Source organism: Oryx dammah, unplaced genomic scaffold, assembly GCF_014754425.2.
Source record: "Oryx dammah isolate SB20612 unplaced genomic scaffold, SCBI_Odam_1.1 HiC_scaffold_10, whole genome shotgun sequence".
NCBI lineage: Eukaryota > Metazoa > Chordata > Mammalia > Artiodactyla > Bovidae > Oryx > Oryx dammah.
Window position 1 is genome coordinate 63,147,961 of NW_024070194.1, and position 25,501 is coordinate 63,173,461.

General features: G+C 40.4%; 1 protein-coding gene across 1 annotated transcript in view; it reads left to right on the top strand.

Moving 5' to 3' along the window:
- Positions 1–25,501, top strand: part of LOC120868618 (coiled-coil domain-containing protein 7-like) — a 121,823-nt gene that overhangs the window by 15,617 nt on the left and 80,705 nt on the right. The window contains exons 4-7 of the mRNA XM_040247329.1: positions 8,221–8,330; positions 13,392–13,497; positions 16,925–17,035; positions 24,015–24,122. Of these exons, the coding sequence (XP_040103263.1) occupies positions 8,250–8,330; positions 13,392–13,497; positions 16,925–17,035; positions 24,015–24,122 (406 nt within the window). The 5' untranslated portion in view covers positions 8,221–8,249. The remainder of the gene's footprint in view (positions 1–8,220; positions 8,331–13,391; positions 13,498–16,924; positions 17,036–24,014; positions 24,123–25,501) is intronic.

Below are 25,501 nucleotides of genomic sequence, written 5' to 3' on the forward strand. Positions count from 1 at the left end.
TTCTCCATTGTATATTCTTGCCTCCATTGTCAAAGATAAGATGTCCATAGGTGCGTGGATTTATCTCTAGGCTTTCTATTTTGTTCCATTGATCTATATTTCTGTCTTTTTGCCAGTACCATACTGTCTTGATGACTGTGGCTTTGTAGTAGAGCCTGTGAAGTCAGGGAGGTTGATTTCTCCAGTTCCATTCTTCTTTCTCAAGATTGCTTTGGCTATTTGAGGTTTTTTGTATTTACATACAAACTGTGAAAGTATTTGTTATAGCTCTGTGAAAAAATACCCTTGGTAGATTGATAGGGATTGCATTGAATCTATAGATTGCTTTGGGTAGTATATTTTCACTATGTTGATTTTTCACTGTATTGGTTCTTCCGATCCATGAACACGGTATATTTCTCCATCTATTTGTGTCCTCTTTGATTTCTTTCACCAGTGTTTTGTACTTTTCTATATATAGGTCTTTTGTTTCTTTAGGTAGATATATTCCTGAGTATTTTATTCTTTTCATTGCAATGGTGAATGGAATTGTTTCCTTAATTTCTCTATTTTCTCATTGTTAGTGTATAGGAATGCAAGAGATTTCTCTGTGTTGATTTTATATCCTGCAACTTTACTATATTCATTGATTAGCTCTAGTAATTTTCTGGTGGAGTCTTTAGGGTTTTCTATGTAGAAGATCATGTCATCTGCAAAGAGTGAGAGTTTTACTTCTTCTTTTCCTATCTGGATTCCTTTTATTTCTTTTTCTGCTCTGGTTGCTGTGGCCAAAACTTCCAAAACTATGTTGAATAGGAGTGGTGAGAGTGTGCACCCTTGTCTTGTTCCTGACTTTAGGGGAAATGCTTTCAATTTTTCACCATTGAGGATAATGTTTGCTGTGGGTTTGTCATGTATAGCTTTTATTATGTTGAGGTATGTTCCTTCTATTCCTTCTTTCTGGAGGGTTTTTTTTTTTTTAAATCATAAATGGATATTGAATTTTGTCAAAGGCTTTCTCTGCATCTATTGAGATAATCATATGGTATTTATTTTTCAATTTGTTAATGTGGTGTATTACACTGGTTGATATTGAAGAATGCTTGCATCCCAGGGATAAAGCCCACTTGGTTATGATGTATGATCTTTTTAATATGTTGTTGGATTCTATTTGCTAGAATTTTGTTAAGGATTTTTGCATCTATTTTCATCAGTTATATTGGCCTGTAGTTTTCTTTTTTTGTGGCATCTTTGTCAGGTTTTGGTATTAGGGTGATGGTGGCCTCATAGAATGAGTTTGGATGTTTACCTTCCTCTGCAATTTTCTGGAAGAGTTTGAGTAGGATAGGTGTTAGCTCTTCTCTAAATTTTCGGTAGAATTCAGCTGTGAAGCCGTCTGGCCCTGGGCTTTTGTTTCCTGGAAGATTCTGATTACAGTTTCAATTTCCATGCTTGTGATGGGTCTGTTAAGATTTTCTATTTCTTCCTGGTTCAGTTTTGGAAAGTTGTACTTTTCTAAGAATTTGTCCATTTCTTCCAAGTTGTCCATTTTATTGGCACATAGTTGCTGGTAGTAGTCTCTTATGATCCTTTGTATTTCTGTGTTGTCTGTTGTGATCTCTCCATTTCTAATTTTGTTGATTTGATTCTTCTCCCTTTGTTCCTTGATGAGTCTGGCTAATGGTTTGTCAACTTTATTTATTTTGTCAAAGAACCAGCTTTTGGCTTTGTTGATTTTTGCTATGGTCTCTTTTGTATATTTTGCATTTATTTCTGCCCTAATTTTTAAGATTTCCTTCCTTCTGCTAACCCTGGGGTTCTTCATTTCTTCCTTTTCTAGTTGCTTTAGGTGTAGAGTTAGCTTATTTAGCTGACTTTTTTCTTATTTCTTGAGGTAAGCCTGTATTGCTATGAACCTTTCCCTTAGCACTGCTTTTACAGTGTCCCATAGGTTTTGGGTTGTTGTATTTCCAGTTTCATTCGTTTCTATGCACGTTTTGATTTCTTTTTTGATTTCTTCTGTGACTTGTTGGTTATTCAGCAGTGTGTTGTTCAGCCTCCATATGTTGGAATTTTTAATAGTTTTCCTCCTGTAATTGACATCTAATCTAACTGCATTGTGGTCAGAAAAGATGCTTGGAATGATTTCAGTTTTTTTTAATTTCCAAGGCTAGATTTATGGCCCAGGATGTGATCTATCCTGGAGAAGGTTCCATGTGCGCTTGAGAAAAAGGTGAAATTCATTGTTTTGGGGTGAAATGTCCTATAGATATCAGTGAGCTCTAATTGGTCTATTGTATCATTTAAAGTTTGTGTTTCCTTGTTAATTTTCTGTTTAGTTGATCTATCCATAGGTGTGAGTGGGGTTTTAAAGTCTCCCACTATTATTGTCTTATTGTTAATTTCCCCTTTCATACTTGTTAGCAGTTGCCTTACATATTGCAGTGCTCCTGTGTTGGGTGCATATATACTTATAATTGTCATATATTCTTCTTGGATTGATCCTTTGATCATTATGTAGTGTCCTTTTTTGTCTCTTTCCACAGCCTTTGTTTTAAAGTCTATTTTATGTGATATGAGTACAACAAAGGTCTGTCTAGTCAAGGCTATGGTTTTTCCAGTGGTCATGTATGGATGTGAGAGTTGGACTGTGAAGAAAGCTGAACGCTGGAGAATTGATGCTTTTGAACTGTGGTGTTTTAGAAAATTCTTGAGAGTCCTTTGCACTGCAAGGAGATCCAACCAGTCCATCCTACAGGAGATCAGTCCTGGGTGTTCATTGGAAGGACTGATGCTAAAGCTGAAACTCCATTACTTTGGCCACCTCATGCCAAGAGTTTGACTCATTGGAAAAGACCCTGATGCTGGGAGAGATTGGGGGCAGGAGGAGAAGGGGATGACAGAGGATGAGATGGCTGGATGACATTACTGACTCAATGCGCAAGAGTTTGGGTGAACTCTGGGAGTTGGTGATGGACAGGGAGGCCTGGCATGCTGCGATTTATGGGGTCGCAAAGAGTCGGACACGACTGAGCCACTGAACTGAGTATCGCTACTCTTGCTTTCTTTTGGTCTCTGTTTGTGTGGAATATCTTTTTCCAGCCTTTCAGTTTCAGTCTGTATGTGTCCCTTGTTTTGAGGTGAGTCTCTTGTAGACAACATATATAGGGGTCTTTTTTTGGTAACCATTCAGCCAGTCTTTGTCTTTTGGTTGGGGCATACAACCCATTTTCATTTAAGATAATTATTGATAAGCATGATCCCATTGCCATTTACTTTATTGTTTTGGGATCAAGTTTGTACACCCTTTTTGTGTTTCCTGTCTAGAGAAGATCCTTTAGCATTTGTTGGAGAGCTGTTTGGTGGTGCTGAATTCTTTTGCTTGTCTGTAAAGCTTTTGATTTCTCCTTCATATTTGAATGAGATCCTTGCTGGGTACAGTAATCTGGGTTGTAGATTATTTTCTTTCATCACTTTAAGTATGTCCTGCCATTCCCTTCTGGCCTGAAGGGTTACTATTGAAAGATCAGCTGTTATCCTTATGGGAATCCCCTTGTGTGTTATTTGTTGTTTTTCCCTTGCTGCTTTTAATATTTGTTCTTTGTGTTTGATCTTTGTTAATTTGATTAATATGTGTCTTGGGGTGTTTCACCTTGGGGTGTTTATCCTGTTTGAGACTCTCTGGGTTTCTTGGACTTGGATGATTATTTTCTTCCCCATTTTAGGGAAGTTTTCAACTATTATTTCCTCAAGTATTTTCTCATGGTCTTTCTTTTTGTCGTCTTCTTCTGGGACTCCTATGATTCGAATGTTGGGGCATTTAACATTGTCCCAGAGGTCTCTGAGATTTTCCTCATTTCAATTCTTTTTTCTTTCTTCCTGTTTGCTTCATTTATTTCTGCCATTCTATCTTCTACCTCACTTATCCTATCTTCTACCTCCGTTATTCTACTGTTGGTTCCCTCCAGAGTGTTTTTTATCTCATTTATTGCATTATTCATTATATATTGGCTCTTTTTTATTTCTTCTAGGTCCTTGTTAAACATTTCTTGCATCTTCACATTCCTTGTCTCCAGGCTATTTATCTGTAACTCCATTTTTTTTTTCAAGATTTTGGATCATTTTCACTATCATTATTCAGGATTCTTTATCAGGTAGATTCCCTACCTCTTCCTCTTTTGTTTGGTTTGGTGGGCATTTATCCTGTTTCTTTACCTGCTGGGTATTTCTCTGCCTTTTCATCTTGTTTATATTTGCTGTGTTTGGGATGTCCTTTCTCTATTCTGGCAGTTTGCGGTTTTTCTTTATCATGGAGTTTCCTCGCTGTGGGTGGTGTTGGACAGGTGGCTTGTCAAGGTTTCCTGGCTAGGGAAGCTTGTGTCAGTATTCTGGTGGATGGAGCTGGATTTCTTCTCTCTGGAGTGCAATGAAGTGTCCAATAGTGAGTTTTGAGGTGTCAGTGGGTTTGGTGTGACTTTGGACAGCCTGTATATTGAAGCTCAGGGCTATGTTCCTGTGTTGCTGGAGAATTTGTGTGGTATGTCTTGCTCTGAAACTGTGGGCCCTTGGGTGGTGCTTGGCGTCAGTGTAGGTATGGAGGCGTTTGGATGAGCTCTTATTGATTAATGTTCCCTGGAGTCAGGAGTTCTCTGGTGTTCTCAAGATTTGGACTTAAGCCTCCTGCCTCTGGTTTTCAGTCTTATTCTTACCGTAGCCTCAAGACTTCTCCATCTATACAGCACCAATGATAAAATATCTAGGTTGATGATGAAAAGTTTCTCCAGTGAGGGCCACCTGGAGAGGTTCTCAGAGTTACATGGAGAAGAGAAGAGGGATGAGGGAGAGAGAGATGACCAGGAGGAGAAGAAGGGGAATCAAAAGGGGAGAGAGCAAGCTAGCCAATAATGAATTCCCTATGTGCTCTCCACAGTCTGGACCCTTCAGAGATGTTCACAGAGTTGCACAGAGAAGAGAAGAGAGAGGAAGGAGACAGAGGTGACCAGGAGGAGAAAGTTTAGCTCAGTTCAGTCGCTCAGTTGTGTCTGACTCCTTGCGACCCCATGAATCGCAGCACGCCAGGCCTCCCTGTCCATCACCAACTCCCAGAGTTCACTCAGACTCACATCCATCGAGTCAGTGATGCCATCCAGCCATCTCATCCTCTGTTGTCCCCTTCTCCTCCTGCCCTCAATCCCTCCCAGCATGAGAGTCTTTTTCAATGAGTCAACTCTTCGCATGAGGTGGCCAAAGTACTGGAGTTTCAGCTTTAGCATCATTCCCTCCAAAGATATCCCAGGGTTGATCTCCTTCAGAATGGACTGATTGGATCTCCTTGCAGTCCAAGGGACTCTCAAGAGTCTTCTCCAACACCACAGTTCAAAAGCATCAATTCTTCAGTGCTCAGCTTTCTTCACAGTCCAACTCTCACATCCATACATGACCACTGGAAAAACCATAGGCTTGACTAGACGAGGAGAAAAGGGGGAATCAAAAGGAGAGAGAGAGATCCAGCCTGTAATCAGTTCCCTAAGTGTTCTCCACAGCACGGAACACACAAAGAGATTCACAGAGTTGGGTAGGGAAGAGAAGGGGGAGGGAGGTGATAGAGGCGACCTGATGGAGAGAAAGGAGAGTCAACAGGGGGAGAGAGCAATCAAGCTAGTAATCACATTCCCAGGTAAAAATGGGTACTGCAGATTGGGTTCTTAAAGGTACAAAATTGATAACAAATACCAGAAAGCAAAGATTAAAAATCTAGAGTAGAGGTTAGACTCTCAAAAATACAATATTAAAAAACAAAATAAGGTCTCAAACATTATAAAATATATATATGAAATTTGCTTTAAAAATAGTCTCTTTTTTTGCAAGGTAATAGATTATAAAAATGAAGATTAAAAGAGTATAGAGGCCTTAAAAATTAAAAACAGTTTTTTTTAATTTAAAAAATTATAATAGTAAAAATATATCTAGAAATTTCTCTGAAGCTGTTGCAGACAGTATGGGGTCAGTTCATTTTCAGATAGTTCCTTGATCTGGCTTATACTTCTCAGGATTTATAGGCCCCTTCCAGTGTAGTTGGTGCTAACTACAGGGTTTAAATCTGTTGCACCTGTCACTTCCAAAGCCATTCCCTCTGTTTATATTAGCTTCTTCTGTTTGCTGGTCTCTCAGTGTCTAATTTCCGCCCTGACACCAGGGGCAATGGTGGTCACTTATTTAGGCTCACTTGTTCAGTCCTGCTGTGGGGAGGGAAGAACACTGCAAACGAATATCACTGGCATATGTGGGGAGTGCTCGCAGTGTTTCTGCAGCACTGGGTTTGCCCCCGCTCACGGCATGTGTGCTTTCATGGTCTCCACTGCTCAGGCTCCAGGTTGCTCTGCCAGGAACTGTCTGAGGCTGGCCCTGGGTTGTGTTCATTTTCCAGGTCTGAGCTGCTCAGTTTCTCAAGTACTCCCCAAATGGCAGACTCAGTTGGGCTTGCGTTTTGTGCCCTTCCCAGGTCCGAGCAGCTCTGGTGACCAGGTGCTTGGCGAACGCAGTCACCCCCAGGTGGGGAGTGCGTCTTATCACCTGCCCCGTCCCAGCAGCTTGGTTTTCTGGGTGTACAGTGGGCGAGCCTTCTCAGGTGTACCATGTGTCTCTTCTGGGGAGCTGATCTCTGGCTGTCACCCTCTCGGTGGATGTCAACCATCCAGAATCCCAAGAACTCTTGGTTAGCAATGGAGCCTGTTTGCAGTTTGGTAGAGGATGCCTCTCTGGGGCCGTGATTGCCCCTTTCTGGCTCTGGCTGCTTCCCTGCCTGCTTGTCTCCAGCAGAGGATGGGCCAGTCCGCAGCCTGCTAGCTCTCCTCTGGTGTTTGCTCAGTCCTTTGTTTTGTGAGCAGGCCTGGCAGTGCCTCAGGTTAGGGCTTTTTGCAGGACAGTTCTCGTTCTCTCTCTTTTTCTTTTCTCTCTCTCTCTGGCTATCCCACACGGGTTGCTATCTCACTTTAGTTCCCTCAGATTGCCCTAAGGGCATTCTGGCCCAATCCTTACCCTAAGCAATGCAGCCTGGGCCTCCCTGTTCATCCCCTGCTTGCTGGTGGCAGCTGGGAGCACTGGGAGTTGTAACTAGGCACTGTAAGCTGTGGGTTTTAATTATTGATTGACTAATTTTTCCTCCTGGTTATGTGGCCCTCTGTGATTCCAAGATTCCCCACAGACCCCCATGACAGTGTTTCCTGGTGTTTGGAAACTTCTAAGACTCCCTTACCGGGATGGATCTCCATCCCTACCTCTTTTGTCTCTCTTTTTATCTTTTATATTTTGTTCTACCTCCTTTCGATGACAATGGAGTGCCTCTCTGGGTGCTTGATGTCCTCTGCCAGCATTTAGAAGTTGTTTTGTGGAATTTGCTCAGCGTTCAAATGTTCTTTCGATGAATTTGTGGGGGAGAAAGTGGTATCCCTGTCCTATTCCTCCACCATCTTAGGACTGCCCCCTTAATTTGCTTTCACATTTGGAATATATAGGATATCAACCTACCTGTAAAAGAGATTGCAAGAGATCATGCTTTCCTGAATCTCTTCTCCTGTATGCCCCAGTTTACCCCTTCTGTTGTAAGTAACCATGTATTATATTGTCCTCTGGTTTATTATTTCTTTAAATCATTTGTAAATGTGTCTATTTTTCTTAATTTTCCCCTTAACTTTCCCTTCTTTCTTACCTCAAAGGTAATATACTAAATATATACTTTTTCACTTTTATTTTTTACATAATATTCTCTCTTGGAAATTCTTTCATGTCTGGATAACTTTTTCATTCATTTTATAGCTGAATGTACAGCTGTTTGTGTCACATTTTAAACCATTATTTATAACATATCATAGTTTATGGTACATATCTTAGATTATTCAAGCAATGATCTATGAATATTCAGGTAGTTTGAATATTATGCAATTACACATGATGCTATGATGAGTAATCTTGTGCCTATGTGTTTTCATTGTTTGAGCTATGATTGATAGTGACCTAAAGTATAAATAACCCAAGAAAACTAGAGACTGATAGAAATATATTCAAAACACTCACTAAAACTTTTCTCACAATTTTTTGTCATATCTAGCTTTATGATAATTTATTGTTTTTATCAAAATGAAAGAGAATTCTGCTGTACACTTGTATAAATTTGAAGTTTAGATATTTCACAGTAGATCTGTTTTTTTCTGTTCAGTGGACTAAATGTATTTCTTTATGTAGGATATGATGAAGCATCATATGAAAAGGTTATGCTTAACCATCAGGATTTGGTGTCAAAAACCCAAATGCAAGTAAAGAAGCAAAGAACTCTCAAAAAGGAAAGCCTCTCTAGGAAGCATCATAATCATAAATAACTTCATATCATTTAAAATTAAACTTATCAGATCTTTTTTGTTTCCTGAAGATATATCTCAGCATATGTTTTATATGGATAAAATTTTACATTTTTATTTAAAGTGTGAATACCTTAAGGCAGCTTAAAAACAAAAATGAAGTTCTTGATACAGTTTAGTTGGAATTTCTGACCTTAAGACTAGTTCATGCTCAGTATCCATTAAGGACAATAATAGATCAGTAGTTACCTCACCAAGGCTATGTACCTTTCAGCCAACGTGGGAAATTTCTGCTCCGAACAACCAATGGCTGCCTCTGGTCTCTGTCAGTGTCTCTTTGCTGTAGGCTGCAATGTCAGTAAGCTACAAAGAGGTCAGTATCTCAGAAAACAAATGGGGACTCAGAGGAGTCCAGGGAAGGAGCTTGAATGATCTGTTGGAAGTCTTCCAGAGCATCTTTTTGGCTGGGTCTCCACTCAAAGGGGATAGCCTTTATGGTAACTTCTTAGAAATGCGCCATCACATCCCTGTGGGCAGCATGCAAATGTGTTAGTAGTCAATGAATCCCATCAAAAGTCCCATCAATACATTTAAAATAAATAATTTGAGGAAGAGAGGGCCCAAAGGTTTGCAAACATCTCTGGAGTAAGATTTTTATCTGCTACAGGTCACACACTGGAATTTCACTTGGATACTAAATCCTTGTCTATATTAATGGCCCAGCTATGTTGTCCCATATGGATCAACAGGATGTTCAGCGCTTGTGGGATGGTGCTTGTCTGGGCCCACCAGAAAGATGTCATCAATATAGCAAGGCCAACATTCCCTCTGCGAGTGGGACTTTATCTCAGTCATGCTCTACGCATTGAAGATAGGCAGATGGGGAATTGAGAGATCCCTGTGGAAGGACATTAGTGGCATATTTCAATTAATTCTACATAGGGGTAAATTGATCATCGTCGTTGGCATGAAGAGAGATGCTGAACAGTATTCAGTTGTTGGTTGCTATATACTGAGTTCCTTTACTTGGGCAATAGCTTCTGTGACAGTCACAATACCAGTGTGAGTTTGGTACTAACACTTTGTGCAGCCTTAATCATGTTAGTCTGTAGGCACCTGAGGTTTTGTGCACAGGTCTGATGGGGCTATTGAATGCAGATATAGTCTGTGGAATTTGTTGGCTTGTTTAAGCTCAGCAACAAGGGCAGCTATTTATTTTTTACACCCAGCATGTCAGTATTGTTTTTGGTATTTTAACAGATAAGGGTTCTAGGTTCTGGTAGTTGGGTGGCTCAAGATCTTCCTGCCTGCCCCATTAAAATATCCTAACATTATCAAATCCTGTCACAGCTTGGGAGTGAATACAAGTGGTGGGTCACCTAAATAATATATCTCTACCAATAATAGATTCAGCAATGAAGGCAATAAACAATACAGTGTACCATAGTCTGGCCTGGAAAAGGTTTCTGTTTGTGGTGGTGGCCCCAAAACAGACAGCATTATCTGTTTACCCCTCGTTCTAGTGCCAGGGCTTGTGAGGATTACAGATACTAGTATACCACGATCCAAAAAGCCCAAGAAATGTAATTCTCCTCCAATTGCCTTTCAAACTTTGTCCTGGAATAGGCTCTCATATTTTTACCGGGGAAATAGGTGCTTCAGTATAGCCCTATTTTGTTTATTTTTGAAAGCTGGGAATCAGGATAAGTATATATGCTAGTTTCCGATCTGTCTCAAGATTCATTGATAAAAGTATAGAAAATAGCACTTGCTTTATTCATAGTGGCCAGCACAAAGTGGACCATAGTGGGGCTACATGTTAGGTCCTCATGGCCCATCGTGTAACAAGAGTACCTCGGGAAAATTGAGGGCAGGAGGAGAAAGGGCGACAGAGGATGAGATGGTTGGATGGCATCACCGACTCGATGGACACGAGTTTGTGTGAACTCTGGGAGTTGGTGATGGACAGGGAGGCCTGGCATGCTGCAGTTCATGGGATCACAAAGAGTCGGACACGACTGAGTGACTGAACTGAACTGAATGTCCATTTGTAGTCATCTCTTGTGTTGTTGGGAGAGTGTTAGCTATGATCAGTGCATTCCCTTGGCAAAACTCATCCTTGCCCTACTTCATTTTGTACTCCAAGGCCAAATTTGCCCTTTAGCTATCTCTCAGAGAAGGCAGTGGCAACCCACTCCAGTACTCTTGCCTGGCAAATCCCATGGATGGAGGAGCCTGGTAGCCTGTAGTCCATGGGCTCGCTAGGAGTCGGACATGACTGAGCAACTTCACTGTCACTTTTCTTTTTCATGCATTGGAGAAGAAATGGCAACCCACTCCAGTATTCTTGTCTGGAGGATCCCAGGGACGGGGGATCCTGGTGGGCTGCCGTCTATGGGGTCGCACAGAGTCGGACACAACTGAAGCAACTTAGCAGCAGCAGGAGCTAGGTATCTCTTGACTTCTTATGTTTTCATTTCAATCCCCTGTGATGAAAAGGATACCTTGTGTTGGTGTTCTAGAAGGTCTTGTAGGTCTTCATAGAATCGTTCAGCTTCTTCGGCATCAGTTGGGGCATGCTGCTACTGCTGCTAAGTCGCTTCAGTCGTGTCCGACTCTGTGCGAACCCATAGACGGCAGCCCACCAGGCTCTGCCGTCCCTGGGATTCTCCAGGCAAAAGTGCTGGAGTGGGTTGCCATTGCCTTCTCCAATGCATGAAAGTGAAAAAAGAAAGTGAAGTCACTCAGTCGGGTCTGACTCTTAGCGACCCCATGGACCACAGCCTACCAGGCTCCTCCGTCCATGGGATTTTCCAGGCAAGAGTACTGGAGTGGGTTGCCATTGCCTTCTCCGACTTGAATTATTGTGATGTTGAATGATTTGCCTTGGAAGCAAACTGAGATTATTTTGTAGTTTTTGAGATCGTACCTAAGTACTGCATTTCGGACTCTCTTGTTGACTATGGGGCTTCTCCATTTCCTCTAAGGGATTCTTGCCCACAGTAGCAGATATAATGGTCATCTGAATTAAATTTGCCCAGTTCTGTGCATTTTAGTTCACTGATTCCTAAAATGTTAGTGTTTACTCTTGCCATCTCCTGTTTAACCACATCCAATTTACCTTGATTCATGGACCTAACATTCCAGATTCTTATACAATATTGCTTTTTATGGCATCAGACTTTACTTTCATCACCAGACACATCCAAAACTGGGCCTCATTTCCACTTTGGCTTAGCCTCTTCACTCTTTCTGGAGCTGTTTCTTCACTCTTCCCCAGTAGCATATTGGACACCTACCAACCTGGAGGGCTCTTTCAGTGTCATATCTTCTTGCCTTTTTCATACCGTTCATGGGGTTCTCAAAGCAAGAATGCTGAAGTCATTTGCCATTTCCTTCTCCAGTGAACCACATTTCGTCAGCACTCGCCACCATAACCCATTTGTCTTGGCTGGTGCTGCACAGCATGGCTCATAGTTTTATTGAGTTACCCAAGGCTGTGATCCATGTGATCATTTTGGTTCGCTTCTGTGATTGTGGTTTTCATTCTTTCTGCCACCTGATGGAAGAGGATAAGAGGCTTTTGGGAGCTTCTTAAGGAACTGGCTGTGGGGAACCCTGGGTCTTACTCTGGGCCATCCTCAGGAAATCTGTTATACAGTTTTATGCTGATGGGTGGGGCTGTGCTCCCTCCCTGTAGTTTGGCCTGAGGTGGCCCAGTCCTAGAGTCTGCAGTCTCTGTGTCAGGACTGTAAGCTCTTTAGTAGGACCCATGGCGATCTCCAAGAGAACTTAATGCCAACATGCCACACCTCCCAGGACTACTACTGCCAGCGCTCCTGTTCCCATGTTGGTCCACTGGTGACTCGTGCCTCTACAGGAGACCCTCAAACACTCTCAGACAGGTCTGGCTTAGACTCTGGTAGGGATCACTGGTCCTTTCCCTGGGTCCTGGTACACGGAAGGTTTTGTTTGTGCCCTCCAAGTATCTCTGGCTGGTATGAGGTTTGATTTTAATGTGATTGTCTCCCTTCTACTGCCTTGTTGCAGCATCTCTTTTGTTCTGGGACACAGAGTATCTTTTTCTTGGTGGATTCCAACATCCTTCTGTTAATAGTGGTTCAGTAGCTAATGGTTGTTCTGTAGTTGATGAGTTACTTGGATTTGTGCTTATCTTTTCGTTCAGTAGCTTCAAGTTTGCTTTCAATGTTAGTCTTCCTTTTTATTATTTAATTTAGTTTTGTTTTTTGAATATGTAAAACATGAACCTTTTCCCAAAAGTAATAAATGGGCAAAGTGATATATGTAAATTGTCATTCCTTTCTTATACCTTCCCTGCATTCCTTAGTCCTCACCCTCCTTTTGTAGGTATCCAACTAAATTGTTTTTTGGCTTGTCTTCTCCATGTTTGATTGAAAAATAACTCATTTTCCCCCTGTTTTTATATTTCTTTCTTATGTCCCTGTCTTTCACAAAAGGTAGCATGTAAGATACTCATTTAAGTTTTTTTTTTCACTTAATACTACCTCCTTGAAATCCCTCCAAATAATTTTGTAGAGGTTTTTTTGCATTTCCTTTGCAGCAATAGGTACACTTGTTTATACTACCAAGTACTGTAATTTATAGTTTACCATAGTTTATAATATATACTTTAGTTTGATTCAACCAATCAACCAAAGATCAACCAATCTTCTATGTTTATATATTTGGTGATTTTAATTATTTTGTAATTACACATAATATTGTAGTGGAAAACTTGTACATACACATTTTCATTGTTTAGTCTATAAATATGTATTTACCTAAAGTGTAAATAACACAAGAAAACCGGAGACTAATATACAAATATTTGATTACTATGAAACAGACAGCTTCAACTTACATCTATCAGAATTGACCTCAGAATTTTCATGTGGATCTAGCATTGTGGCAGTTCATTTAAAATTTTATTAAAATAAGAGAAAATGTTATTGCACAATTATTATAAATTTGAAATTAGAGATTTCACAATAATATTTGTTTTATTCACTTAGTGGACTAAATGTATCTCTCTATATAGCTCATGATAAAGTACGAGATAAAAAGTGTATGCGTGAGAATCAAGATTCAAAAATCCAACAATATGTAAAGAAAGGAAAAAGTCACAGAAGGGAAGGACACACTAGTAAGTATAATAAATATAGATAATTTTTAATATTTTAAATTAAACTCATCAAATTATCTTTTTTCTTTGGTTCATAAATATGTATATGGCATGTGTTTTATTTTATTTTAAATATTATTTTTCTTATTTATTTTTTATTGAAGTATACTTGGTTTGCATTGTTAATTGCTGTTACATACCAGAGTGATTCAGTTATACATTTATAGACATACTCTTTTTTAAAATATTCTTTTCCATTATGGTTTATCATTGCTGCTGTTGCTGTTTAGTTGCTAAGTCGTGTCCAACTCTTTTGTGACTCCATGGATCATAGCCCACCCGGCTATCATAGGATCTTTTTTATAGTTGGAGTGTAATTGCTTTACAATGTTATGTTGTGTTAGTTTCTGCTGTACAACATGAATTGGCTGTAAGTATACATGTATTCCTTCCCTCTTGGATCTTTCTCACCTTGTGTCCCCCCTGCCACCCATCTATGTCACCACAGAGCAATGAGTTGAGCTCCCTGTGTTGTACACAGGTTCTCACCAGCTATCTATTTTATACATGGTAGTGTATTTATGTCAGTCCCAATCTCTCAATTTGTCCTGACTTCTCCTTCCCTTTCTTTGTCCACAAGTCCATTCTCTATGCCTGCATGTCTTTTTTTTCTCTGCATATAGGTTTATCAGTACCATTTTTATAGATTCCATATATATTTTTTAATATTTGATATTTGTTTTTCTCTTTTTGACTGACTTCACTTCGTATGATAGATTCTGGGTTCAACCATGTGACTACAAATGACCCAATTTCTTTCTTTTGTATGACTGAGTAATATTCTATTGTATATACATACTATATCTTCTTTACCTATTCATCTGTCAGTGAATATCTAGGTTGCCTCCATGTCCTGGCTATTGTAAATAGTGCTGCAATGAACATTGAGGTGCATGTGTATTTTTGAATTATGGTTTTCTCAGGGTACATGCCCAGTAGGGGATTGCTGGGTCATATGGTAGTTCTGTTTTAGTTTTTTAAGGAACCCTCATACTGTTCTCCATAGTTCAGTTCAGTCGCTCAGTCATGTCCGACTCTTTGTGACCCTGTGAACTGCAGCATGCCAGGCCTCCCTGTCCATCACCAACTCCCGGAGTCCACTCAAACCCATGTCCGTCGAGTCGGTGATGCCATCCAACCATCTCATCCTCTGTCATCCCCTTCTCCTCCTGCCCTCAATCTTTCCCAGCATCAGGGTCTTTTCAAATGAGTCAGCTCTTTGCATCAGGTGGCCAAAGTACTGGAGTTTCAGCTTCAGCATCATTCCCTCCAAAGAAATCCCAGGGCTGATCTCCTTCAGAATGGACTGGTTGGATCTCCCTGCAGTCCAAGGGACTCTCAAGAGTCTTCTCCAACACCATAATCAATTGACTCTCTATATACCTGAGGCCTCATCCACAGGCCAGATGGCGTTACTGAAATGGAGAAATAGACTTGTAGAGAACTTTTGCTTCATTAAGCTCAGTAATGAGGTTTTAATCCTCTAGGTAGTTGCTTTGGCTGTCAAAGGCACTAGGTACTGGTAGTTTGTTAGGTTCAGTTTTTTATGTAGGGCCACTAAAATGGCCTCAGTTATAGGATTTTTGAGCATGGATTGGGGATAAACACACACACACATCCTTTTCCCTCATCTTGCTCTAAAAAGACCAAAGAATGAAATTCTTCCTCACCTCCCCATCCTTATGTTGGGGAGAGGGAAGATTTGTAAAACATTCTCATGTTCCCAGTGGAGACAGAAGGACCTTGGCCTAACTCATAGCCTTGTTTATTTTTAAAGTTAAGAGATCTGGATACAAGTAAGGGGATGCAATCTGATTCATATCAAGATTCACTGGAAGGGTTGGAGAGAATGATACTTTCATTAGTCATAGGAGTTATCAGTATGTGGACCCCATTGTGCACAAAGGTCATTATCTAGTCCCAGATATCTGATGTAGAGCCTGTCAGTCTCCTCCTTGAGACCTACTGTTGGGTAAGAAAACCCATAGATGTCTTTGGGAAAGATCTTGACCCTGTGATCCAGGAGTAAGTACCCTATTACCGTTTTTACATCACTCTGACTACTACTGCTTTTTCTTTGCTTGGAAAGTTTTCAGTTCACATATAGATTGTGCCATGAACCAGCTGACATCACTTTATGAAGAGGTTTAATTGAGCCAGGTAACCAGTTAGAGTGGCAAGAATGGCCTTAGATCTGAGTCTGATAAACAATCTCATCATTTACTTTTCTCACTTTTTTTTTTTTGTTGTTGTTGTTGAATCAAGGGACTATCAAGTAGCTTGCAGAACACCTTACCGGGTGGCTGTAAGGGTGGGCCAAAAAAGTTTTTTGAGAATTGTTTGAGAACTAACCACCATTGGACCAGTCAAGAGCAAATAATAGCTAGTAAAGGAAGGAGAGGCTCAGGTGTACATGACTTTTCTCCCACCTACCTCTTTCTTCATCCTCCTTGGGCATAATAACCATGGAAGATGTTCTGAAAGAGAGGGTCTGCAGTGACACACCAGAAAAGGTGCTGCTGTCTGCAGTTAACTCTAACAATATTACTTTCCTTATAGTGGAGTCAAACTATCCAAATCTCTATCATTTCTTTGTGTCGCTGGGCAAAGCAATCCGTGGGGCTCTACCTACTTTGTCATTAAATAGGAGAAACAGTTCTTATATTGAGGATGTCATCACTGCCAGCAACATGTTTAGATTTAATACTAGTCATTGTGACCAGTTCTGCATGCAACTTTTGGTGACCAAATACATTGTTTTCTCTTTCTCTTTCCTGTATTTCTTTTTCTAAAGGTAAATATCTTATATTTTCTTTTTATTTCTTACTCTTTTCTTTCCTAAAAAATAGAATATTTGATATCTTCTCTTTCCATTATTTTGTTAATACTCAACCTCTCGTCTAGCAATCCTTCCAGGTTGGATTATAAGTATCTTTTTTATAGCTTTATGTGTAACTCTTTGTATAAATAATAATTTATGTTACCCTAATTTATAGTAAGTACCTTGTTATTCAAGTAATCTCATATGCTAATATATTTAGGGGCTTCTGAGTATTTTGTGATAAAAAAATGTGGTGTGATGAATAACATTTAAATGTACATTTTCATCATTTGGTCTATGAGTATATATTAACCTAAAGTATAATAATGTAAAACAAGTAGGGACTAATATAAAATACATTTGACATCAGCAAACATTTGTGAAATAATGAGACTTACACACACTGAAATTTTTCTCACCATTTTCATATCAGGTCTAACATGATGGTAGTTTGTTTATATATTTATAAAAAGGAAAAAATACTGTAAACACATGTATAAACTTGATATATAGGGATTTCAAGATCCATTTTTCTGCTTAATGCACTAAATGTGTCTCTCTATGTAGCTCGTGATGATGTATCAGATGAAAGTCTCATGTTTATGCAGCAAGACTTAAAGTTAGAAACAGAAATTCATGTAGAGAAACAAAAATCTTCTGGACCTGAAAGTGTCATTAGTAAGTAAAATAATTGTGGATAACCTTGTTTTTCACCTGTTCCAATTTTCACACAGTTTTATGTTTCCTTGCTGTTTCTCTGAATAAGCTGTAAGCACCACAAGGATGGACCCTGGGCTATCTTGCTTCTAGTATATCCTCAGCAAAAGCGCAGTGCCTGACCCAAAACAGGCATCCAATAAATAGTTTTTGAATACATGAAAAAATTTAAATTGTACTCATCAGAAGATCTTTTCTTTGGTTCATGAAGATGTATTTGAGATTTAAAAAAAAAACTAGTTCAAAGAGTCCTTGTATTTATTTTTTACATAGCATAAATGCAGGAGACATTGTAAATCTACAATTGCTCACAAAACTTATATAATTAGTGACTGAGAATCTATGTTCTTATGATCTCCATCTTTCATAGCTGTACACTCTTTGGAATTCATTCCATAATAGCAAAGAACCTTATCTCAAAGCACCAAGTTTCCAGGCATTACTGCAAACATGTTGTTTTCATTCTCTAATACATTGGTGAATTCCTGTGAAGCAAATCCCAATTCATCTTCACCTTCAATGGATAAGGGAAAACAGTTAGGAAGCCAATGTCATTCTTACATCTAAAACTGATTCTGCCTCTTTACCTTAATATATCTCCTTCCGTGAACATTTTAACTTTAAATGCATCTATGTGTAGTATGAATATAAGTTGAAATTTAAAAAGTCTCTTTCAGATTAATGTAACAGTTTGAGACATTCATATCCATTTTTCTGAGGAAAACAGAAACATGGTCTCTAGTGTAGTGTAGTGGAGACAGGGATCAAGACCATCCCCATGGAAAAGAAATGCAAAAAAGCAAAATGGCTGTCTGGGGAGGCCTTACAAATAGCTGTGAAAAGAAGAGAGGCGAAAAGCAAAGGAGAAAAGGAAAGATATAAGCATCTGAATGCAGAGTTCCAAAGAATAGCAAGAAGAGATAAGAAAGCCTTCTTCAGCAATCAATGCAAAGAAGTAGAGGAAAACAACAGAATGGGAAAGACTAGAGATCTCTTGAAGAAAATTAGAGATACCAAGGGAACATTTCATGCAAAGATGGGCTCGATAAAGGACAGAAATGGTATGGACCTAAGAGAAGCAGAAGATATTAAGAAGAGGTGGCAAGAATACACGGAAGAACTGTACAAAAAAGATCTTCATGACCCAGATAATCACAATGGTGTGATCACTAATCTAGAGCCAGACATCTTGGAATGTGAAGTCAAGTGGGCCTTAGAAAGCATCACTACGAACAAAGCTAGTGGAGCTGATGGAATTCCAGTTGAGCTGTTTCAAATCCTGAAAGTTGATGCTGTGAAAGTGTTGCACTCAATATGCCAGGAAATTTGGAAAACTCAGCAGAGGCCACAGGACTGGAAAAGGTCAGTTTTCATTCCAATTCCAAAGAAAGGCAATGCCAAAGAATGCTCAAACTACTGCACAATTGCACTCATCTCACATGCTAGTAAAGTAATGCTCAAAATTCTCCAAGTCAGGCTTCAGCAATACGTGAACCGTGAACTCCCTGATGTTCAAGCTGGTTTTAGAAAAGGCAGAGAAACCAGAGATCAAATTGCCAACATCTGCTGGATCATAGAAAAAGGAAGAGAGTTCCAGAAAAACATTTATTTCTGCTTTATTGACTATGCCAAAGCCTTTGACTGTGTGGATCACAATAAACTGTGGAAAATTCTGAAAGAGATGGGAATACCAGACCACCTGACCTGCCTCTTGAGAAATCTGTATGCAGGTCAGGAAGCAACAGTTAGAACTGGACATGGCACAACAGACTGGTTCCAAATAGGAAAAGGAGTACGTCAAGGCTGTATATTGTCACCCTGCTTTTTTAACTTACATACAGAGTACATCATGAGAAACGCTGGACTGGAAGAAACACAAGCTGGAATCAAGATTGCCGGGAGAAATATCAATAACCTCAGATATGGAGATGACACCACCCTTGTGGCAGAAAGTGAAGAGGAACTAAAAAGCCTCTTGATGAAAGTGAAAGAGGAGAGTGAAAAAGTTGGCTTAAAGCTCAACATTCAGAAAACGAAGATCATGGCATCTGGTCCCATCACTTCATGGGAAATAGATAGGGAAACAGTGGAAACAGTGTCAGACTTTTTTGGAGGAGGCTCCAAAATCACTGCAGATGGTGACAGCAGCCATGAAATTAAAAGACGCTTACTCCTTGGAAGAAAAGTTATGACCAACCTAGATAGCATATTCAAAAGCAGAGACATTACGTTGCCAACAAAGGTCCGTCTAATCAAGGCTATGGTTTTTCCTGTGGTCATGTATGGATGTGAGAGTTGGACGGTGAAGAAGGCTGAGCACTGAAGAACTGATGCTTTTGAACTGTGGTGTTGGAGAAGACCCTTGAGAGTCCCTTGGACTGCAAGGAGATCCAGCCAGTCCATTCTGAAGGAGATCAGTCCTGGGATTTCTTTGGAAGGAATGATGCTAAAGCTGAAGCTCCAGTACTTTGGCCACCTCATGAGAAGAGTTGACTCATTGGAAAAGACTCTGATGCTGGGAGGGAGTGGGGGCAGGAGGAGAAGGGGATGACAGAGGATGAGATGGCTGGATGGCATCAGTGACTTGATGGACGTGAGTCTGGGTGAACTCCGGGAGCTGGTGAGGGACAGGGAGGCCTGGCGTGCTGCGACTCATGGGGTCGCAAAGAGTCAGACACGACTGAGCGACTGAACTGAACTGAACTGAGTGTAGAGTATTCTGGTAGTGTTTATTAAAAGTTCAATTTAGCATTTTATGGCAAAGTAATATGGATTGTTGGTCCAAATTATAGATTTAAAGATTCCTTAATTTATGTAGATTAAGATACTAAGCTAATTCCCAAAGTATTTTATAGATGTATATTTCATTTTTAGAACAAGCAGGGTTCAGTGGGCACTTAGGATCTTGCTCACATCATTCCTATATATCCAGAGACTTCTGGATCCACTAAAAGACAAAGAAAATGGGTTAAGTCTCCTGAAAGCATCAACAGGAATCTGATACACAGACACAGATTTCATTGTTACAGATAGTGGAAATGAAGTCTTTAAAACTGCTCATGATAAGCTGAAGATTGAGTTCTTTAAGCATATTAGTCTGTTAATTCTTTAAGCATGGATCTTTTCTACAAAGACTGCATTCTCTACCTAAAGCCAGTAACTTGAGGGCCTTCTCTAGGTTTTGCACTGCATTGGTGACATCATAGTGCAAAGCTCTGCCAGAATATTTGGTATATTTCTGAGCTCTAGCAGAGTCCTCTGATGTTAGTTGAATATCTCCCTGGGAAACTGCAGTACAGTGCAGAATCAATGCCTGGAGTAGTCTATGGAGTAGGCTGGGAAGTGTTACTTGCTAAACTTGTACTGTGAGGAACTTCTGCTGGGATATTAGCTGGAATGCTGGATTGTGGGCACCAGGAGGAATTTGTGTTCAGATTTCCCTGGTGGCTCAGATGGTAAAGCGTCTGTCTACAATGCAGGAGACCTGGGTTCACTCCCTGGGTAGGGAAGATCCTCTGGAGAAGGAAATGGCAACCTACTCCAGTACTATTGCCTGGAAAATCCCATGGACAGAAGGATTTTAAAGAATGGAGAGACTTGGGACTGGTGGGACTGAAGAATATACTGATGCTGAAGAAAAATGAAAATATGGGAGCAACCTCTCTGCCCACTCAGCCACTTCAGCCATGGAAAATGTCCTGGAAAATCCCATGGACTGTAGCCTACCAAGCTCCTCCATCCATGGGATTTTGGGGGCAAGAGTACTGGAGTGGGTTGCCATTTCCTTCCCCAGAGGATCTTCCCAACCCAGAGATTAAGCCCAGGTCTCCCGCATTGTAGGCAGAGGCTTTACCATCTGAGCCACCAGGTAAGTCCAATTTAGTGGAAGGTTAGTACTTAATCTTGGAGCAGGGCTTTTTCTAGGTCATGGGCTTGTGGAAGGACATGAAGGTATATCACAACCCATTCCACATAAGGCAAACCAATCCTGGTCATTAGTGTGAACAGGAATGTTAAAAGGGGGGGCATTTGTGATATCAGTTACTGCATACTTACTTCACTCTACTTGGGCAGTAAATCTCTATGAAGGTCACAGGAGCATGAAACGCCGCTATCCAGAGCTATACTGTGGCATTGAGCAAACAATAATCAGTCAAGTCTCTAGGCATCCCTAGGCCTTACACATAGACTGAAAGTAAGTATAAATGGAGAAATAACTTTGTGGAGAACTTTAGTTTCATTAAGCTCAGCAATAAGCACAGTGAGCTGTTTTTGGATGGTAAAGGTGCTAGACACTGGTAGTCTGGTTGTTTTTTTTCATTTGCTAAGTTGTGTCCCACTCTTTGGGACTCCATGAACTGCAGCATAGCAGCCTTCCTTATCCTTCAGCATCTCCCAGAGTTTGCTCAAACTCATGTCCGTTGAGTCAGTGACGCCATTCAACCATCTCATCCTCTGCCACCCCCTTCTCCTCTTGCCCAAAAATAGTTTTCCAAATGCCCTATTAAAATGACCCAAAATGCAGTAGGTCCCATCAGTTCTTAGTGGTAGACGTGAGTGACATGCTATAGAAAATACATCTGTACCAATAATACTTTCAGTAATGGAAGCCATAACAATGGAAAATTTTAGTGGCATGTAAGGATACACCTATAGTTGAATTTGGATAACGATTCCATTTGGTGAGCTCAGACCAAAAACCAGTGAGCATTATCTGGTTCCTCCTCATTGTAGTGTCTGTGCTCATGGAGATTTTAGTCATATGTACATCAGTATCCAAAAGGCCCAGATATGCAATTTTCACCTATCTCTCTACTGAACTGTGACTTTATCATGTATCCTCATGTCACAACTGGGAAGTTAAGGAGCTTTGTTGTGTTCAGTCGCTAAGTCATATCTGACTGTTTGTGACCCCATGGACTGAAGCACACCTGGCTTCCCTGCCCTTCACTGTTTCCCTCAAACTCATGTCCATTGAGTTGGTGATGCCATCCAAACATTTCATCCTCTGTCACCCACTTCTCTTTCTATCCCCCCTTCTCTTCCTGCCCTCAGTCTTTCCCAGAATCAGGGTCTTTTCCAGTGAGTCGACTCTTCACATCAGGTGGCCATAGTATTGGAGCTTCAGCTTCAACACCAGTCCTTCCAATGAATATTCAGGACAGATTTCCTTTAGGATTGGCTGGTTTGATCTCCTTGCTGTCCAAGGGACTCTCAAGGGTCTTCTCCAGCACCACAGTTTGAAATCATCAATTCTTCATTGCTTAGCCTTCTTTATGGTCCAACTCTCACATCTGTACATAACTACTGGAAAAACCATAACTTTGACTATGCGGACCTTGGCCTAACCTTGTTTGTATAGAATACTGAGAAATTGCGTAAAAGTAGTAGGGGTGGGGTGTGTTTCGGATTCACCTCAAGATTCACTGGGAAATGCAGAAGAAGAGCACTTGTGTTAATCATAGATGTCATCATCATTTGAACTCTAGCGTTTCTGGGTTTGGGTCACCTATGGAGCACTACGTAGCCATGAATGCCTTGGTGGACAGCCCTTCAGTGTTCTTCTTGAGATCTCATGGTTAAGTCACTAGACCCAGAGATTTCCTTGAGAAACCACTTAATCAGATCATCCCTATGTGGGTTCTTGATTACCATTTTTAGGACACTTTCTTCACTGGCCAAACGATATCTGTCTGTGACTGGTTCTTCCTTTCCCTGAAATTTGTCACTGAATATCTGGATTATCTTGTGAACCAACTGATATAACCTTAAAAGGAGGCTTAATATAGCTGGGAAACCAGCACAGGTGGCACAAACGACACTGGTAGTCTGCGTCTGGGTACCAGTCACATCATCTACTCGTTATGTTCATCGTTGAACCAAAAGACCATCGGATGCTTACCAGGCATCACTTTCTTGAGTGTTAGTATACTCGTCATAAGTGGGCCAAACTTAAGAAACAAGCTGGGGAAGGAGCGAGGGAATCAAGTGTTCACATCATTGTCTTCCCCCTTTCTTGGGCAGAGTGGTCACTGTGAAAGCACTCAGAATGAGGGAGTCTGTTGTGACACACCCCCTCACCAAGACTCAGAAATTACCTCTTGAGAAGTGTCCCAGTCTGACTGGTTTCCTCAGGTCACTGGCAAAATGATCTTGAGCTCTTTAGATACTTTTTCACTAAAAATGAGTCTCAAAAATTCGCTGTGTTGTAGGCTGTCTACCAGTGCCAGGGACAAACAGCACCAACAGTAGTCATCAAGCGTAATTCCGTGAGCGTGGTCTGCAGTGTCTTTGGTAACAGACTGTTTTGTTTTCTGATTTAGCTTATGTTTCATTTTGTAAAGGTAACTGCCAAGTTTTTTGGTTTTCTTTTGTTCTGTCCTAAAAGATAATATATTAGATATCTAGTTTTTTTATTTCACTCAACTTTATACACTGGAAATACCTCCATGTTAGTTTATGGTATCTTTTTCATTTCCTTTACAGTTGTGTGCACAGTTGTTTGGACCATACTGTATACCATAGTTGATAATACCATAGTTTATAGTATATACTTTGGCTTATTGGTGAACCAGTTTGCACGTATAAGTGATTTTGTGTATTTTGTAATTGCAAATATGCTGTGATGAATAATCTTGTGCATATACCATTTTGTGGTTTGGGTTATGACTATGTTTTAACCTGAAGTGTTAAGGAAACTGGAGACCTAACAGAACATATTTGAAACCTATGAATATGAATGAACTGATGAGACAGTTCAGTATATATCATTAAGACTCTTCTTACCATTTTCGTATCAGTCCAATATTATAATACTTTCCTATAGTTTTTTTAAAATGTGCGAAAATGTTGACATCCACTTGTCAGTAATTTGAAAGTATAGAATCAAACAGTGTATCTATTTTTCCATTTATTGGAGTAAATATCTCTGTTTATATAGCTAGTGAAAAAGTACCAGATGAAAATCCTGTGCTTGAGCAAGAGTCAATGTCAGAAACTCAACTGGAAGTAAAGAAACAAAGACCTTCTAAAGGAAGAAGACTCAGTAGTAAGTATAATAATTATAGATAATGTTAACTTATTTTTAGTTAAACTCGTCAATAGATTATTTCTCTTTGGCTCATGTATGTATTTGAAATAAGGACTTCCCTGGTGGCTCAGACGGCAAAGCGTCTGTCTACAATGCGGGAGACCCGGGTTCGATCCCTGGGTCGGGAAGATCCCCTGGAGAAGGAAATGGCAATCCACTCCAGTACTATTGCCTGGAAAATCCCATGGACAGAGGAGCTTGGTAGGCTACAGTCCATGGGGTCGCAAAGAGTTGGACACAACTGAGCGACTTCACTCACTCATATAGAAGACTTAATGTGTGAATTCTCTAAGATAACTAGAGAACAAAGGCAAAATTATTCATATCTCTTGTTTGGTATTTCTGATTTTGTGGTCATAGGTCAATCACTCAGCATCTACCAAGGCCCTATAATAGACCAGTAAATTTCTCGTAAAGGATGTTTACCTTTCAGCTGACTCTTAGAGATGTGGATTTGAAGCCTAAAGGGGTGCCTCTGACCTATGTCAGTGGTCTTCTGCCACAGCCTCCAACTGGTAAACAGAAATGCTGCTGAATTCTGTAACTCAAAGAACAAATAGGGATTAGAAGGGTGCCAGGGAAGGGCAGCCTGATGACCTGTTGTAGGGCCTCCATGGCATCCTGTTAGTCATGGCCCCATGGAAAGGAAGCAGCCTTTCTATTTACCCTATAGATGAGTGTCATCACAGACTATACATAAGGAATGTGAGAATGTAATCTGTTAGTTGTCCCACCAGTCTCTGGGCCTTCTCTTCATTTGTGGAAGTAGAGAGGACCAAAGCTTGGCACTGTTTTCTGGAATGAGATATCTTTCCCCTTACAGATCATGCTCAGGCATTTTATTAAGAGTGCTAGGTAACTACCTTGTCCATAATAATGGCTCCAGAGTTGCCATATGTGGGTCTGTGGGACATCCATCCAGTCTTTGTCTAGTAGTGCACATATTGGACCCAAAGACAATGTCATCAATAAAGTGGAAGTCTGTTGCACCCTTTGATAGTGGAACATTTTCATATCATCACTTTTGCATTGATGACAGATATTCAGAGAATTTTGTTAGCCTTGTGGAAGTATGGTAGTTCCTCTCAGGAATACAAAGCAGGGTTTCACACTGACAGTTAACCTATACTAATGATACATATATCAGTGGGGCCAAAACAATGGGAAGTTGTAGTGATTTAAAGGGACACACCCATTGTTGGATCTGGTGAGGATCCCACTGGTAATGGCCTCAGACCCACTGGCCTGGGGTGCTTACCCAGATCTCTCTCCCTTATGTGGTGAATGTTGTGTGTTTCTCCATCATTCTGGTGTCAGGAGTTGAGATCATAGTCACA